General features: G+C 37.7%; 3 protein-coding genes across 3 annotated transcripts; 2 read left to right on the forward strand and 1 right to left on the reverse strand.

The window, feature by feature from the left end:
• The first annotated feature begins 626 nt into the window (after positions 1-626).
• On the forward strand, positions 627-16245 carry dlp (glypican dally-like). The gene is made up of 4 exons (XM_065307577.1): positions 627-1289; positions 13005-13706; positions 13795-14114; positions 14266-16245. Exons 1-4 carry the CDS (start codon positions 1055-1057, stop codon positions 14839-14841), a joined length of 1833 nt encoding a protein of 610 aa, XP_065163649.1. The 5' UTR covers positions 627-1054; the 3' UTR covers positions 14842-16245.
• Positions 16246-16301: 56 nt separating this feature from the next.
• LOC135795793 (uncharacterized) lies at positions 16302-18372 on the forward strand. Its single transcript, XM_065307579.1, has 4 exons — positions 16302-16483; positions 16542-16697; positions 16760-16945; positions 17004-18372. Exons 1-4 carry the CDS (start codon positions 16385-16387, stop codon positions 18309-18311), a joined length of 1749 nt encoding a protein of 582 aa, XP_065163651.1. The 5' UTR covers positions 16302-16384; the 3' UTR covers positions 18312-18372.
• Positions 18323-19882, reverse strand: LOC135795798 (tetratricopeptide repeat protein 19, mitochondrial-like). Its single transcript, XM_065307584.1, has one exon. The coding sequence runs from the start codon at positions 19486-19488 to the stop codon at positions 18397-18399; it is 1092 nt and encodes a 363-aa protein (XP_065163656.1). The 5' UTR covers positions 19489-19882; the 3' UTR covers positions 18323-18396.
• Between the last annotated feature and the right edge of the window lie 81 nt (positions 19883-19963).

Below are 19963 nucleotides of genomic sequence, written 5' to 3' on the forward strand. Positions count from 1 at the left end.
GCAAGTGCCATATTCAATTCTAATGAAAAATGGCACTTTATGCCATTTTATAACAGCTAGAGTGTGATTGATACGAAACAACCACAAAATGGCGGTCTATTTAGTCATACTGACTCCGCTGCGGTTTATTAAACGTTTACTAATAACTTTCATTCAGAAATGCTTGGAATGTCGAAGATATAAAAGAGACCGAACCGAAAAAGAAGACTTCGATGCTATTCATTCCTCAAAACCATACAAAAGCTCAGCTGATCCTATCAAAATGACTAAATATATCAGACTAAACTTAAACTGAATCTTAATTAACCATAATTTATAAATAATTCCTAATAAATGTATTGATTTTTGAGATAACGCCATTTTTAATACCCAACGCAGAATAGTGTGGGATGTAGACGCATAGTAACCACACCACGTGAGAAGCGTAATGCCATTGGAATGCACCCGAGCACCCGGTATGCAGCCTGGGTTCTTCTTCTTCTTGCCGAAGCTCACTGAAGTCTGCAGAAGAAAAGTAGCGTATATTCCGGCGTGGACTTGGGAGTTGGTTAGTTTTCAGAGCTGCCGCGTCGCGCTACTCGCCCGCTATCGACCCGGCGCGGTGAGTCGGCCGCTCACACTCCACACTCGCAACTTGCAAGTTTCTACTGGAGCCGGAGTGAGCCGGAGCCCCAAGAGCGTGAACTGAACACTCCGACCATACTCCAACTCCGTCAGTCGATTCTCTCGCAAGCAGTCGTGTGGGCTGTCGGCGGCAGTCTGCAGTGTGGTTTTGCGGCTCTTCGTGCGCGCACACAACGCACGCATCGGTTGGGGCATCGCACACCGGTCGTGCATTATTCATCAAACGCGTCGCGGAGCTTTCGCACAAAAAAATTATCATCATCATTCAGTGCCTTTTTATTCCCAAGAACAAGTTGAACGTTTAGAAAACTAATTAATGATGTGTATTGTTTTAACAAGAAGATTCGGCAAAGCAACGTGACAAAGAAACATTGTAAAACTGACCAATAAACAAACATTTTTTATAACTATTTGTTAACTATTAGTTTCAATGGCTGTGATCGTGATCGATAGGTGCTTGACGACGTCGGCGACGAGTGCACGAAGGGAGAGAAGACGCATGGCGACGACGCTGTTTGTCGCGCTTTATGCGGCGTGTGCGTTAAGCACCTTGGCGGCGGCGACACCCCACGCAGGTGCCGCCGGCGGCGGGTGTAACATTGCCAACGCGAACGCGATCGTTGCTCTCAGGGATTACGATTTTACTGGCGTGCAGCCCACACAAGGTGAGTTTCTTAACTTTTCTTTCGTTTTCTTTTACATTAAACTTTAAACGATTGGATCATGCAACACGATCTTTACCTTCCATCGCCGGAGATGTACAAGATGCACGATTAAATTCGTGTTTGCGGCGTTAATTCACTATAGTACGTCAAAATAAGAGCTTTATTGATAACGTGCAAGTCAAGGGTCAATGCAAAAGATCGTTTACATCGAAAGTCGACAACGACATCCACACTCTCGAAATGTGTCAGATCTATTAATAAACACTTATTTGTTTTTATCAATCATCACGTCGCGAGTCGGTTGATGTTATGACTTGATTTTTTGTTATTGCTAAATTACCAAGATTCAAATAAGAGGAGTTTGTCGACTTTGCTACGCATAATAAACTCATCTAAACGAACGAGTCAGTAATCTATATGCCATCGATACATCTTTCATCATCGAGATGTCATCCGGTTTGTGAATAGCGCAGATGTAGCAAAAAAACACGAGTTCTTCCTCGATGTCAGCAGTTCTTTGACCTGTGCCTGGCTTTAAATAAAATAAAACGTTGAATTTTGAGGTTTTGCTAAGTTTGTTTTGCGAACATTCGCGCTAATCAGTAAACATATTTATTGAGCAAGGAATAGAAGTTACTACCGAAAAGATTATGAATGCTTATATTGAAACCGAATATGTTTAAACAAGCATGGATTTTTTTGAGTAAACAATTACGAAACTGTGATTATATATTTTGTATTTCACGCGTGGATATACAGCAAAATCATTGTCAATGACTCATCGTCTGAGTTGATTCTAAGTGCTCACTCTGCTTAATCTAATTCATCACTCTTCTCTGGAGAGAATGCGTACGCAGACGGGAAACAATGAATCATCCAATGTTCAAAAATCGGGGACACATGGCACGTGCCAGTAACTTAAAGGGCTAACAAAACAAAATCTGGTAGTTTTTTGAAGGTTTTATATTGAATCTGGCGCATGAATATGTAATTTGCATTCGCACCTAATCGAATTTCCAAATATAATCGAACGGAGGCTGAGCACTCCTGCAGGGTACTCATTCACGGACGTGCGGGTACAAAGAGGGGAAATCCCTGTATGCGCACAACAAATCCCGACGCCTTTCCTTTCGTTTGCTCCCTTCATTCACGTCAAACACTTTCACCAATGTGTTTCGCAAGTATTGAAAAGTGAACATTGAACAACTTCGAACAACCCCTTGCTGAGCGTGCGGCTAACAACAGTCCAACACGCTTTTTGTTGCCCTCTCTGTGCTGCATTCGAAGTGTGGTGATAAGCGAAAGCGACGGAAACTTGAACTAGTAAACACTGAAATGCTGGAGGCGTCGCGGGGTGGATTAAAAGGACCAAAGGGGATGTGTTCGTCCCTCATTGAGGGCACAATATTGCGGCCTGTCAATTCGCGTAGCTTCGAGGCTATGGTCCCTTAATGAAACTTTCAACCCAATGCGTTCATCAGCTCATCATTTCGGTCGATGGGCATGCCACGAACCGAAAAGACTTTCGTTTATTAGGAGTATTTTCTCGAAAAAGGGTTCAATACAGAAATGTATCTTTTTATTACTTTTTGAGTTTTTACATTATCTAGGTACCTATATTCTTTTAAATCCAAATTTTATTTTTTATTTGACTTAATTCAGCTTTGTAGTTTGTTCACGTAGCTTCGCCGACAAAGGCTTGTGTGCGCGCACAAGGCGATATTTAATTAAGTACACGGTGCGAGCTCACCGGTGCTTGTTTTCATTGCACCTGCCTTTTTTCCGCCCTTTGCACACGCTCCCAGTACATTCATTCTACTACAAACTGTCGCACTTTTTACACCGTTTTTATCGCTCGCTATTCACTTTTACAAGTGAATATGCTGCACACATATTACACGCGTGTAATGTGTGTCAACAAAAGAGTTATGAAAGTGTTTCGTGCGCGGTAATTCACCATAATTACGGTTTTCTTGGTAGTTTCTTAGTTCGTACGAAACTTGTAAGCCTTTTCGTAGATTTCTTATCAGCATTGGCGGCGCAATGACGGCCCATATACGTCAGTTTTATCATCAGTAAACTCGCGGCGGTGAAAACGAAATTTTCTTTCATATTTTATGGTATATTTAGAAATATCTTAAATCTGGAGGTTACAAAATGAATTTTTGGTTTGACGTTGTAATTTTACTTTTTGTTATAAAATATAAAAGGAAAAGAAATTTGTCGATAATGTTACGCCCTTTGACATAATAAAAATTTTGTGCAACTATGCTGGAATATTAATTTTATCAAAATGACAAAATTAAATTCAATTAATTCTAGGCGTGATTTATTGATGAAGGAGTACAATGCTCACCAAGACGATTAGTATATATTTTTGTCTTTTTGTTTCTTTTTTTGTTGAATATAATGGGTAATAAGGGATAATTGGGCTTGAAAACGTGTTGGGGTGGCACAGGAAGTAGCTTAATAATTAAGACGAGAAATTCAACCCGTCAGTTCCTTTTCAATCCATCCCCGATGCATTGTGCAGACATTTCATATTTCATTCACTGCAAACTCAGGTGTGCTCGAAACCACAATAAAAAACCAATGAATTAATGTGTAAATTTAGTAAACTCAAGTTTAAATATAAACGCCTCAGATCTTTTTAACCGCGTTTTCATTTTCTTGCCTTGCTTCTCCTCGCTTGGACGGGTATTAAAAACCGTTACTTGTATAGTGCCCATGTTTTATTTTCTTTTCTATTTTCCATTTTGCTCTTTTCGGTTTTTCATCGTGCATTATTCAACGCCATTGTCGCGTCGAGGGTGGTACGCTTTATGTTCCGGTCGGTTTCTTGACAAACGTATTACCAACACTGCCAACAGTTGCAAACACGGTCGGTAAGTGTTTTTGAAAAATTGGACCGGAAACGTCCCAAAACGCGTGAGATGAATGAATGTGTGTTGTGCAACATACTATTTCATACAGTTTAGAACCAAATTGGTTCACGTCACGTTGGTACAAACAAAAATAACCGTAATTTAACAATTTACCCAAAAAATCTCAATTTTTAGCATACAATACACGAGAGAAATTAATTTTCACCATGTTTTAGTGTGAAGTAATGACATAGAAGATGAGAAAATGAAATAACTATAATTATGAATGAAAAGTTTAAGGTATCATTACCTCAGGGTGGCCTTTCCAGCATCTTCTAATTCTATCATTATCCGAACACAAATTGCACTCGAACTCACAATGTTTCATTCATATTCTTGCTTTGTATTCTTCATTAAAATTCACAAATCGATTCGATTCAATTTTATCCAGTACACTCAACCAGAGAGTTCGATTTAAAACCAAACTGTGAATAGCTCTCGAACAAAGTTGAATAAAGTACAGTTAACATGTGTTCAACATGTTTAGTGTGCAATGCACCATGCACGTGCTATTTAAGACAGTGAATCGGTCATGTTTGATGTGAATTTTTTGTGTTTTATACATTTATCACTCGGCGCACGCGAATGAAAAGAGAAAATTGCACGATTTACACGGTGTCGCCAGTGCTGGCCTACTGTCTGTCTGACTTCTTTCTTCTTTCATCTTTTTCATTGGTTGAATGGCCAACTGCGAAACGACCATAACCATACAAGTCATGATGGCGTACCAGCGTAGCGCTTGGTTAGGTTATTGAAGTCGTACCATGAGTATCATGACAGTGTAATAACTGTAAATAAGGTAAAATGGGTCAATTTTCTTCTCTACGTCCGTTGCACTAGTGGCTTCATCTCCGACAATACGATTGCTTCTGTTTACAGTCGTGGTTTATTTCGAGTTCATACATCGAATGCGTGCGCATGAAAGTACTACTCAGTTAGCAAACAAGTAAATAGTGCATTTATTTGTCTTTTTCACTTCGTGCTAACGTTTACTTAACGTTAGACTGTTTGTAACGTATAACTTGTCAGTCAATTGATCTTAAATTCACAGCATCTTAAACTTATTGCTCAAGTACGCGTTACAACATGTTTAAGTAGAAAATGTAAAGCTGTCGAGCGTAGATAAGTCGACTTATGGGCATTAAAACATATAGATAAGTCTATTTTCTTCCCATCACAACCGTTAGTATTGTAGAGGATGTTTTGCATTTTATTCTATTCATTGTTCAAAACTTGTTTTAATATGCGTCAGACACGTCGCGACAAGATGTCGCCACTTCAGTCTGCTCACCTGCGAATAGTCGAGATATTTCGGTAGCGCGCACAATAGAGGCTTGCATTTTCGGGTGGCAAAGCATGAGCTTTTATTGCCCCCACGCTTAGGGCATATTATCTCTCACTTATTCAACTTATTCACGCTGCGTGTGCGGCGGACGGACGTCTTTTGAATAGAATTAGCCGCATGACGGCCGCACGACCTGTTTGCCGAACAACCTGAGAGGTAATAAACGCGAGTTTAGAGAGATTTTAAAAGAATTGCAGACCATTGTAAACCTGCACAAAATAATCAAGGAAAGAAGGTGACGCACGATGCACCTAGGTAGGTAGAGAGAAACTATGTCTTAGGCTAGATTAAGACATGACAATGATGACCGTAAATATTTGGATTATTGGAATATTTTGTAGGCAATTGAACAAATCCAGGTATTAAAGCTTCTTAAATTTAAAAATTGGAAATTCCACAATAGGTTAAACTGGTTGTCATGATGGACTGTGTACCGGTAACCTAATAAATATTGTCTTAAATTAATTGTTCAGTAAAAGTACTGACATAACTTAAATTTCACTTTTAATTTGATGAAATGAGAAATGCTAAAATGCACTTTAGCGCCATCTCCAATCGAAATATATAATCATAACTATGATTATCAAAAACATCAACTTTTAACGCTAAATTTTAACTTAAATTTGAACCTGCGCATTTCAGAAAAAATATTCAAAGCTTTTACTTCCGACACAGTTCAACTCAACAAGTTGCCGTGATGTATAACTTGATTAATTTTTATTGTCGTAAACAACCATAATAGACATAGGGGTTCCTGTTTTACGACCCTAGCAATACACATCAAAAAATTTGATGCGCCGTCGCTTTTATTGTATCACATTTCGACGTGATCCCTTATTCTAGTCTGTACGAGAGTTTATACTTGTTTTTACTCACCGAAAGTGAATGAAATTTTAGATCCGTGAATAGATCCGTAATTGATGTGCGTGATGTAGCAAGAGTCGTGCACGATATAATTTCATTTTATTGAGCATTTTACGACACCCTTTGCTTCAAATGTGAATGCGTTTCATGATTTCGACGTTTTAACGATGTTATGATTGAGTTGTGTACTATTTTATCATCTGTTTACAAAACGCTGCAAAGTTTTGACTTCTACACCTATTAAAAGTGTGACTGAGCATGCTTCGGCTTTGATGCTAATTTTTGTTCATACCTGGCTGGTTTTACATTCTTTGAGTGTTTGATTAATGTTTTGTTTGCGCAGCTTTTGATCAAAGAAAGAGGCAAACATGTTAATTTTTCCAAAAGGTTCAAAATTCTAACCTGGAAACGGTACCGATATATCTTTGTGTATTGCCGACTTGCTTTGGATTTTATTGTTTTGAAACACCGCAACGCCTAGGCTTTCTCTAGTCTTTTAAATTCTTTAAGAAAACAACTATTAATATTAATAGACGTTTCTTTTTCTGTGTCGTCTTCCGTTTGATGGTGTGCGTGTTTTATTATGTGAAGGTTACAAGCCGAAGGGACGCCGGCGAGAAGGGCGTCTAAGTCCTTGCATTGATTGATAACTGCTAATTATGTAGCGTTAAAATAGTCGCATTCCAACGGCACAGGTTTCATTCTTGTGCACACCGGATTCTCTCCCACGATGCACCATGTCGGGCGGCGAGTCGAACAGGCCATCCACTTTGTGCGGTGTAGCCTCATGGGCTACACGAGCCGCGAGCTTTATTCGATACCTCACCACCACCACTACCAACAAACATATAGGTATTCCTCACAGGGTGTACTTATTATAATTGCATTCATACAAAAATCACATATTGATATTACCAACACCTCTCAACAATTATTATACATATTCTTATTAATTTTAAAACTATAAAATTTTAAATTTTATATTCTGATTCTCTTGACAATTTCTTATAAAAATATGAAGATTATTTTAACTGCAGGTATATTCTATAGTTGAAAGTTAGAACCTTGCCCCGCACACGTAGGTCTCATTGGAACACACGCACGCCAGTGCGGTACTTACTAGGGACTTGCGTGGACCCAAAGAGTCCACTTCTTGGACGAGCGAGATGGATGAGAAATATGCGAGATGTTTTATGCTCGGTGTGAGGTTTGCCAGTGAGAGAGGCACAAGAGACCCACAAAACGCACGAAAAGTATGACGTTAAGCTTTAAAGTATCCCTTTCGACTTTAGATTCATTATGATTCATTATTCCGGAATTTAATATTATAAAAGGTATAAAATTAGATTTTTGGCACTTGATGGTGAATTTATGATAATTTAAATATCCGGTTATGGTGGGAATAATCACACATTTTTCCACATTTTAAGACTTCCTGTTAGTATAAACTTGCTGCACTGGTAAACTTCATATCACATCATCAATAAATGTCATTTTAAATTCATTATTAACTAGTTATAATTTAATTGAATGCGCTGTATTCAGAAAATTTTTCTCTTTGATTTTTTTTTCCAAAAAATCGGCCCAATTATTTATTTCTGCCGATAACATCACCAACTGTTTTTAATATAGCAGATGAATGAATAAATTTGAGATTTAGGCAATCGATACAAATTCATTGCTATTTGAGTTCTATAACTTCTCGCTACATCTTAAATTCTTCAGTTAGCGGTTGAAATTTTAGGTGATTCCAAATGTTTGGATTCTTCTGAATGTTTACTGCTGTTCGGTTTACTTTTCAGCGTGTTCTTCGTCGCTCCTCGCACATGCCATCACAGGACATGCGTGTAATCTGTACAGTCGCGCGTCGATCCATTTAAATAAACATTCATGCCGGTGTGCCGTCTGCACAGCGATGAGAACCTAGTCTTTCTTGATACGAACACGTAACTGTAACACACACGTGTATGTACATAATCGACATCAGTTGGTGATTTGCTTGTTCGTCGCGACGGCCCAAGATAAAGTTCATGTCTCAATGGGAAAACACCACATTTATCAATTCGAAACAAATTGTATTAAAATCATAGAGAAATTAATATCAGATAGTTCATTGATATCTTTTTTATATCTATGCTTAGATAAACTTATGTAAATTGATTGACGTTTTTCCGTTCTTTTATTGAATATAGCGATGTAACTGTTGATTTTGTTGATGTTGATCTTGTACTATATCAACAATGATAATGATTTTATAGCGATTCAGAGTGTGAAGCGGTAGAAAATGAAGTTATTAGCCTTGTCACATTTCATTGAAGATTTTTTCACATGAAATGATTAACTTTCCAACTGAAAATTGCCTAATTAAGTTAATTAAACACAAAAGGTGCGCTCACAGCACGCCAATAATTAAATTATCAATCGTGTTGTTGGCTTAATCTCTTCTTCTCCGACTCAGACTGAGACTCGGGTCGCGCATGGCTTCTTCATTCTGGATTCCTCATTTTTCATTCTTTGCGCTGCGCTCTTCACTCACCGCTTTTAGTTCTTGCTTAATGGTTGTTTTAATTGCGTTATCTTGAAAGCTTTTAACTCAACGCGTAGCTCGTCTTGATTTAAGCACACCGAAACAGAGAAGGCAGAAAATCACACAAAGCCAAAGGGCCAACGAAGTAGTAAAAATAAAAAAATAAAATAAAACACCAATTAATAAATTTATGTGTCTAAATTTTGTAACTATCCTCTAATAATGACAAAAAAAGTAAAAAGATGCCGAAGAATCCCAATTTTTGAACTTAACTGAAAAATAAAAGCAAGAAAAAAAGCGTCGACTGTTAAAAAATTATACGTGAACCCATAATTCAAATAAATTATGACTATAAGCCACCGACGATTCCTCGTCTCCATGTCTGCTTCTTTGTCTCATTGTCTCGCTTCTAGACGCGGGGCGAAGCATGGCGCACCTTTCAATGAGAAAAAGGAAAAACACAAGATAAAGAAGAAGAGCTTCATTCTTGAATGCCCAAGTTTAAGTTTTAAGTTTGTATAGGGCAGAACGGCGACTTATTGAAAGAAAAGGAGGAAAGTGCAACGCGTGAAAAAAGGAAGAAGACTAATGGAATGTCTACCTTTTAGTATACCAACTTTTTTTTTTGCCTTTTTATACACCAAATAAACGAGAAAAAAACAAAAACGGCAAAAATGTATGTACCAAATGTACCAAAAGAATGTTACTTGGCCAGTTAAAATATAACCTCAAAATTTTAAACTCATAATACCTGAATTTTTCTGTTTCTTCTTTAGTAATTTTTAATATTGTGTTCAAAGCGAGTAATCAACATTTGTACTCACATGTTCTTGTGTACTGCATGCAGGTACTTCACTATACACAGTTCTGATTTCTTGCTGGGAGCTTTTTTCATTCCTTTCATCTTTTCATCATCTGAAGTTTTGATCTTCATTGATCTTCGTGTGCTCGCTTGGTTGCATATACGCGTTGATGTTGGTGTTTGTGAAACGGTCGCATTCCTTCTTTATCTCGAACTGCTTTCATGCCGTGTCAACTGTGAGTGGATTGTGGATTGTGCCACTCAATTAATAATCTACCGTCCGCCGCCGTCTGCTTCATCATCATCAACCGCGGCGAGTGCAGGCATGTTAATGACATTTCATAATTCATTAAGGAGGCCGGACGATGTGGAAATTAAACGCGCACTTACACCCCATAAAAAAATAATACAACGGCTGACAAGCCGAATAATGCGTATGGAGAAGTTCTTTATTTGGTAAACCAAGTTTATCTGTATATACTGTGGGTATATTTAATTTGTTACGCTATTTATAACTAAAGAACGGCGGGACGGATTTTTATGTTATTTGATTTGTTGGATTCGTTCAGAATATCAGATTAAATATTAAAATATCGGAAAAAATAGTAAAAGAAAGATTTTCTGGATAAGGTTATGTTATTTGACAGCTTGCACCTATCGGCCATATTGTGAACTTCAGTGTGCAAAAAAAACATTAAATTATGAGTGTTAATTTGGTTGTAAACACTTAATATGAATTAAATCCAATTAACAATTAATAATTTAATTTCTTAATAAGGCGATACGAAAATAGGAGGAACAGCACTCCATAATACCCTTGATGATTAATTATAATTAACTATTAACATAAAAATATTTATAGTGTTAAAGATTTCACACTTACCGAGCTTTGTTTATATGTTCAACTTGTTCAAGCCTTTTGGCATAAAATTATGAATAATAAATATCCTATTTTATGTAGAAATGTTCAAAGGATTGTTGAAACATTTTTATTTTTAGACGTAATATTTATTTTCATTGCGGGTAATCCTAAAACTTATTATTATCTAGGTGTTGATAACTTGGTAATTGGAAATTCAAGGATTCTAACAAAAGACTATGAAATTGATTTCGGATTCAAGTTACATTCGCGTATACAAACTCTTTTGTTTGGTTTATACACGCATCTCAGATGGTGTAGTTAATTATACTCCTGTACGAGTTTTACGACTTTGAATCCGCTGTGACTTTTGCAGAAGTACTTCGAATCTATAAATAAAGTTTGTTATTGCTGGTGGCTCAGTATCACCGGTAGAAACATAAGCGCTTGACGCGTAAACTCGATTAATCGGTATTCTTGGGAATATGTTGAAATTCTGTGGGAAAAATGAATATTTGTAACAGACATTCAACCGTAGGCAAGGTTATTAATGATGTTTGGCGTTGTGCTTGGCATTGAATGGTCGTCGATCGTTCGTTCAACCGTTTCAACATTTCTTTCGCTTCGATTTTAAACTTTGAAGTTTTACTGCTGTTTTGATGGTTTGTATGGATTTTTAGCGCGTTTAAATGTGGTTGTTAGTGCCGATGGCATTTGGGCGAACGTGCCATTTAAATTTGACCACTTAGCGCCCCTATTGTGTCGGCGAAGATTCGTTACGCCCTCAAAAAACACGAACTCACCTTTCGGAGGTGTGTACGAGTAGGCGCCAGCAAGTCACAAAACTGACAATAGGCGAACAATACAAATTGTGCAAATTCCTTTTCTCTGACTTATTAAATTAATCAAAATGGCGCTCAATGTGAGATATGATTAATAGTTTATAAAATAGTAGAAAAACACTAATTTATAAGTAACATCGTAAATATTGAGAGAAAAATTTCAAAATGAGAAAATAAATGACTTTCTTAATAAGGTTACGTCGTTTCACAATCCCGCATGGTTTTGATTTTCCATTTAGATTTGTGACAAGTTAGAAAAATATTTTTTCTTTTTATCTCATTAATACCACTAAATTGAATTCATAATTAACTGGGACAGCGAGTTTACCATAGTATACAGTTGCACATGCACCTGTCATCGCACAAGATGGCGGACGCGATGTGTGTAATATGATCAAGTTTTGCGAAATTGAGATGTGAGACTTTGCTTACGGTGCATGGATCCGTACACGGTGTCCTCGCCTGCGGGTCGAATCTGGAATATTTGCGCGTCGGAAGCTTCGTCACGGACCGCACGCTGCCCGTTTGGTGACATTAGCCTCCTCATCCCGCGCACCTCTTCTCATGCGCGCGATCAGCATCTCTCGTGGAATTCCGCTTCGTATTTCGCTTCGCGTGTCGTGTGTCGTGGAATGCAAGATGCTCGAAGCCCAATAACGCAGATACGCAGCGGGTTACATGCTTTCAAATACTTCTTGTAAAAGCAAAATAGAAAAAAATTAAATTATATATCAATATGAATGGATAGTTATCCTTTTGTCAATAAATAATTGTAATGAAAATTAACAAATTTAATAATTTGCTAAATTTTTTGAGATATTTCTCTTATGTGTGCGACTGTATTGAACCTGCAAGGTGCATCGCATCGACAGAATGTGTTTAAAAGTTGAGTGGACGTTTGCTGGCCGCGTGTCTTGCGCACGGCGTTCGCTTACGAATGTGAGCAATGCGGTTCTCGGCGTCTCTTCGCGTTTCAGGTTCAGGTTTGCGTTCGTTTGTCCTGCGCGCACGACCAGCGCATTCAGAAACTCTTGCACCAACTCAAAAATCTCCTTTTCTCAGCCGAAGAGAGCTGGCAAACATTCCAGATGCCTTGTGCCACATCTCGCATCGTTTATCGCCGTTCATTCCTGCCTTCGTTAGCGTCGCGCATTCTTCGTCAAACGCTTCGACACAATGCGCAATACGGCAAAGAAATCATAAAAACAGCGAGCCGAGCGAAATGAAATCGATTCAATAAATGAAACGCAAAAATAGCTGGCCAACAACGGCGCAACTTGACTACGCACAACACTCACGACGGTAGGCTTCGGGTATTATGAGCAATAACGAGCCGACGTGACTTGCGCGACGCTCTTTCAGACTTTCATTCATTCGTTCATTCATGAAACACGCACGAACATTTTCCCACTAAATGGCAAGCAATAAAAAGATTTTAAATTGAACATGCACTTGCCATATGATCCTTTTACATATTTTTATAATTGAAATTTATTCCTTTACTTTTATTTGATTATGCGCGAATCTAAATAGTCAATCATTTTGTCTTCAGGTCCAATCTGTGGTGCAAATTCGTGCTGCGCCTCCGTAGAATATAAAATCCGACAAACAACGCGTGATGATGTAGAGACTTTTTACAAGGACAGCGTTGGGCAAATTCAATCCTTGTTCGAGACACGTGCACGTCGCCTCGAGGACCTTTTCAAGGACATGATGATGAAGAGTAAAAAAGAGCTTCACGAGATGTTCTACCGCACGTACGGCATCATCTACATGCAAAACGCAGTCGTCTTCACTGATTTCTTCAACGAGCTGGAGAAATACTATGTGCAGGGTGGGATTAGACTGGCTGAAACGATGGATCGCTTCTTCACCATCTTATACCAGAGGATGTTTGTCGTGATCAACTCGCAGTATGCTTTCAGCGATGATTATATCGCTTGCGTGGCGAAGGACATTACCGATATGAAGCCTTTCGGTGATATCCCGAATAAATTAGCAGGCATGCTGAGGAGGGCGTTTGTTGCGACAAGAACTTTCCATCGATCGCTGGGCAAAGGCGCTGTCGTCCTCGAGAAGATGATGAAACTAAATATTACGGATATGTGTGGTGAGGAAGTTATGAAAATGCAGCATTGCGATGTTTGCACAGGCAATGCTGGACCCGGCGCTTGCAATCAGTTCTGCACGGATACGATTCGCAAATGTTTCGGGGATTTGTCGGAATTAAATGAGAAATGGAATATTTACATAGGTAAGTCTTTTGAAAAACAACTTTTAACCTTCAGATATTACAAGTTTTCTGTTTTACCATTTCTAAACATGTACTTATTTGATTTCAGATAGTTTAGATAAAGTCGCGGAAAAACTTCTTGGTCCATTCAATATTGAAGTTGTTGTGGAACCGCTCAACGTGAAAATCTCCGAGGCAATCATGAATTTCCAAGACAACGGCAACGAGGTCAGCCAGAAAGTGTTCCTGAAATGTGGACATCCTAAACTGAAAGGCGATCGAACCCGACGTGCTGCAGAAACTAGTCAATCTAAGGAACTCAAGCGACAAAGTCTTCAATTCAACAAGAGCCAGAAGAAGAAGCATAAGAACCCGAACAGTTTCGACCGACAGAGTGTGATGGAGAAACGCATCCAAGAAGTGAAAGGCGTAAGTTTATACTGATTTAAATCGTCTTCATACTAACAATAAATAAACAATTGTCAGCAGATATTTAGATTAAGTCAGTAACTGGAAACACATGTTTCCTTCTCGTGCCGAGCGCAGCTGATTTGTATATTTACGTTTTTTCTATTTTCAGAAAATTAAAGATGGAAAGAATTTCTGGGAGAATCTGCGCTACGCCTACTGTAACAATGTGTCGACAGCGGCTCCTGGTGAATCGAAATGTTGGAACGGGAATTCCTTGTCCGGTTACGTATCTCAACCCACGAAACTCCCAAAGAATGAGCTGGTTTACGAACAAACTTATACATTGGGAGTGTACATTTCGCATTTGGAGTCTGCGTATATGGGCCAGGAAATTGATGAAACTGATGATGAAGAAGAAGAAGACGCGTTCATGGCAAGTGGTTCCGGCTCGGGTGCTGGAATCAATTCGGAAGATGACACGCATGTAGATGAAGAAGATGATGACGATGTGCATCAAGCGCCCACATCAACGTCCACTGCAAGCACCACGTCGACGAGCAGTACTACAACGACGGAAAGCAATGAAGTGGAACTGGTGACGGAGTTCAATGAGGAAACGCGGAATGAAGATGTGCCCGTCGTGGTGCAGGCGTCCTCAGCGACGGAGCTTGGCAAGGCTCTTATGCATTATGTCCTGCCGATTGTGATGGTGTGGTTTGGCGGTGCCGTCACCGACCTGCTGTGATAATTTAATCTTTGGACATTTTACACGTAATTACAAGATCTAAGAATCTAAACGGTAATGCGCCGAGAGCGTAAATGTAATACGAATTTGACACGAGAACATCCGACTTAAAAAAAACTTGCAACAATTTTGTATCCAACAACAAACGGACTTTTATGATGCAACAAGACGGCTAAGCGGAACTTACATTGTTGTACATACGAAATGGATAGTTTTATACGTAAATCATGTTGACACGATACAATAATTGTAAACATACGGGATGAATTGCAACCGTGTGCATCAATTAACACACGCAATCGACTTCAGGGTAATTTTATACGTTTTTCACAAGATGCTGTGTGAGATAATAGGAGAGAAACCAATTTTGCAGGTAACACTGCATCACACTATGCAATACACGCCGAAAATCTGCACTGATTCGGAACTGATCTTGAAGTACTTGAGTTACTAGCTAACTACACAATTTACATTATGAAACAACTGACTATAAACAAGATCTCTGCTGCAATTCACAAATGAATTCAATCGTGATTTTTTTGAGTTTATGTTGGTGGTTCATTTCGATGAGTTTCATATTGGTAGCCACTTTATTCTTCTTAATATATTTTATTTGTAAATATTGTAAATATCTGTATAATTATGCTATGAATGTATCCAATTTTATGTAATATGTTTTTGGACGACTTGAGGCCAGAAAACGCAACTGCTGCCATTCGATTTGTGCGCTTTTAGTTATCACATACACAGAAAATGATGAAAGATGAAACATAAGAGATACGATCATGCTGAGAATATTTGTATTGTAATATGTAAGGCTTATATGTCGTTCTTATCTGTTTTTATGTTCTCTTGTAGCTAATTGTACTGATTTATAGGGTTTAAAGTGGGAAACTTTAAACTCTTCCGGAATATTACTACGAACGATGGATAACAAGTGGCTAGACGTGTAAATATTGAATTGAGATGATCCTATATCTGAACCAATGTTATTTTGTTTTCACGGAATAACAAGTGTTGAAAAAAATATTGCGTTTTTAATTACTTACCTACCATTCAATCCTATATGCACAATCAATTACTCAAACACATTTAATTTGCACTTAAACTTAAACTCATCAAATACTGCATTTCTACGGTTAGGTTTGCATGAGTTACGGCTGTTATCACTGAATTTAATCTATTCTCGACATAGATTTATATCACAGATGTTCTTTGATCTGGACTGCTTTTAACAACCAGTCCAGGTATAATTTATTACAAATAAGTGCATCATAGTGCCACCTTTACGCCAAATGCATAGCTGTTATGACTTTAAAATTGTAACAATTCAAAAATAGCCAAATTATTTCATTTGACTTTGTGTAACAATTATAATACCAAATAAATTGAAATAAAATAAAATGTTCTAGTTTTAAATTCTGATTTTGAACTTTTGTTTTTATAACCTAACTTTTTCACCTGAGCAGAACTGTCAGGATACTTTTAATTCTCCTGAATATAAATGTTTGTGTAGCAGATAATAATAACAATTATTTTCAAGATGCAAACCGTTGTAAATGCTTCAGAGACAACGCAATCTGTGGCGACTGCAAACTCGCATTCGACTGTAGAAGATTCCTACATAATTCGAATTGAAATGGTAATAAAGACTGATTTAAATTCAACATGTTTTCATTAAGTATTTTTTCATACTTTAGATTGATGGCACTTCACAACTTGTTCATTTATCAATGGATCAAGCAATGGCATTAGGTGTACACAACATAAGTCTTGAAAACAAAGAAAAAACACCAAAGAAACCTTCTACCATGCTGAATTATAAAATTGTTCAACCAGCAGAATTAAATTTATATGTAAGTTGTTCTTTAGGTCTAAGATAAAATGTATAATAACTATATTTTTAAATACAATTCAGAAAAAGGAAGAACCAGAGATAATTAGTAATGCTGAAACTGGATTGACCAGGGGCAGACCAAAGAAAAGACCAGGAGAAGCTGTATTAAAAAGTGATGTAGTAGAAGTAGCACCTCCTAAGTTGTGTGTCAGCACATCAAGAACTAGATGTGGTAGGATAACAAAACCACCAACACACATGGAAAAGGTATAATTAAAAAAAAACGTTTAGTTTGTTGCATATACTACAACATGCTTGGTTTTAGGATTATGAAAAAATTGTAACAAATGTAAAGGGCAGTATGAAACCTGTTGAAGAATTGCATACAGCACAGTTTGAACCTATCAAAACCCGAAATAATATAACTGAACCACCTCCTCTGGTTTCTTTGGAATCAAATCCCAAGAAACGAAATATTCCTGCACAATATAAATGCCCTACATGCAAAAAAGCGTATTTGGGTCGTAATCGCATGGCTGCCCACTTGAAAAAGAATCCGGATCATGGAGCAACCAATCAGATGATGCAGCAGGATTGCAATTCATGGAACTTTCTGATTGAAACTGCACTGAAAGCAAATAAAGGCAAACGCGGTGAAAAATTCTGCAAGGAATTAATCAGTCTTGTTAAAAATGCGCGTGTGATGGCTAAAAACTTTCTGAGGCCAGCAACAGTTAAGTCTGAATTTGTTGTGGATTCACTTTTGGCAAAAATATTAGATATTAAAGAAGGGGACTATCGGTTTAATGAAAGTGGAATCTGTAAAGATGTTAATATATTTTCATTTTTGTTGGATGATTCATTTTTAGAATCCGTTGATTCTAATACACTCGATACAACCGAAACTACAAACGAGCTTTGTTTTGCGAATCCGCCTTCTTTAATTCAACCAGCAAAGAAATTTATGTTTACACAAGGGGCAACTTCAACAAGCAACGAACTTACATCGATAGAAGATGTGAACAGTAAACCTGTAAATAATGTTGAATTGAATTCGGACATTACATATCTTATTGATATTACTGAACCTAAGAAAAAACTCTTTGCACCCACAAAAACAAGTCCAAACAAAACGCTTGACAATCATTTCGAAATTCTACATATTTTCAATGAAGATTTTAATGACAAATCTGTATTTTCATCTTCGGCAAGTACTTCAAATGACGCAAAAGAAAATAATTACACTAACAACGAATACCTTGTCAAAAAGAAACAAGAAACAAATAGCGAAGACACTAATCAACAGGATCACGTTGGTAAAGAAGTTGACATCTTTAGAAAAACGATTCCCAACATATTATCATTTGATGTAAACGACGAACACATGAGTACACCAACTGAAAAAGAGAAAAAGAAGAGTGAAGAGTTTGATTTGAACAAACTGCATTTGGTTGAATTTCTCCCAGATGCACCCGTGGCTAACATCTTGGATACCAGCATAGGATCCGATGATGTAATGAATGTGGATCAGTTTGTAAACGAAAGGTTTACGAACCTTACTGAACCGGGCGTCGAAATTGTTCCAGATTCTCCAATTGCATTGGATTTGCCTTGTTTTACTTTCAACAATTGAACTGTTATGAATAGATATGAATAGATTTATATTTTGTGGAATAAACAGTTTCAAAAATTTACACCCACATAATTTTCAATTTACGTCAAGACATAATATTTGCGGGATCGTCCATATTTGGCATTTTGGGTGAATCGATTTTATTCTTGTTAAGCTCGGCGAGTAGTTCGTGACCATCTTGCAACACGTCAAAATGATTGAAAATTTTAGCTAGTTTTACACCCTCCTCGACTGCAAATCGCGCTTGGTCATCCACTTTCATTTTGTGATAGATCTTCGCTAACTTCACATAGCAACGTGGTAAATCAGTACTACCAATTCCTTTCCCTAACATCACAGCATTCTGCATATTTACTAGTGCTATGTCCATCTCACCTAATTCCATATTCAAATCGGCGAGAGTGTACAAGATGACCATTTCCTGATAAGGTGATAAGCCTTTGATTTTCCCGGAATAATCATAAGCAGTATCCAATAACTTTTTGGCACTGAGAAAATAATTATTTCTGATTTTGTGTATTCCGTACCAAAAGAGAATATTAACATAGAGCATGCCTGTTTTGGTGCTGATGTCCCCCTCAATTATTTTTTGTTTCTGTGCTTCCAGACACGATTTAAACCCGATTTCGGCAAGATCGTACTCTCTAAATGCGCTGTAAATCCTAGCCAAGCGTAATTTAAAATCTACAATATGATGGTCATCCTCAGAAGCTCCTACTTTCGACATTTTCTCAATGATGGTGACCAGCAGATTCTCTGCTTTGTCTATCTCTCCATTGGATAAAGCTATGGTTGCCAAAATGTCGTACATAAAGGGCATACCAAAAGTAATATTTCTTTCTTCACAGAGTTTAAGTCCCATGTCAAGAATTGCCTCAGCGCGTTCTTTATCACCTTTCTCGAGCGCAAGCTTCGCAAGGATAATCAAATGTGTGATATTATCTTCAATTTCGGCGTCAACATCAGGATTTGGACTGAAATCGTTCTTACCACCGAGGGACAAAATGCTAGGAAGTAAAAGTGGTTTGAACATGTAGAGTTTTCGAGTCTTATGTGGGATAAACTGATTTATGACGGAAAAAGTTGTAGAGTAGTTTCTTGTGTGACCCAGGAGTCTTCTTCGCCATTGCGCGGCGTTCCACCATAGCCGCTGAGATGCTTTATGGATAAAATGCATATAGTCTCACGAGAAATTTTCAATTATAAGCAGATGTGCATTATAAAATATCTGTCCAGAATAACAAACAATTTGGATAATTAAAACCGTCAAAACTTTGCAATTGAATGACAATAAATCAAGATTTAGACAGAAACATTACATTTCAAAACGGCATCAAACGCAGCAGCAAAATGCAATGCGATATATAAAAAAATTGTAGTGTATTATATTTAAATCAATATTGGTAAGTTTTGCAAGACTTTGGAATTTACATGTTATCGCAAACATTATAATCCCACAAACAAATTTGTCGTGATTAGATTAAGCAGCATTGAAACATTTTGTTTGTGATTTCTCATTCGATAATCACGCGTAAAGTGTAAAATGCGTCGTGCTTAGTCATCAAGGCATCACGCTTAGTAGTACTGCGACCAATTACAACATTTATTACGTCCATTTCAACATGATTTAATTGATTCTATTATGCGTTCTC

Source organism: Atheta coriaria, unplaced genomic scaffold, assembly GCF_025399875.1.
Source record: "Atheta coriaria isolate IRGN ID8LTWV9N9 unplaced genomic scaffold, Caltech_Dcor_3.1 hic_scaffold_7_pilon, whole genome shotgun sequence".
Taxonomy (NCBI): Eukaryota; Metazoa; Arthropoda; class Insecta; order Coleoptera; family Staphylinidae; genus Dalotia; species Dalotia coriaria.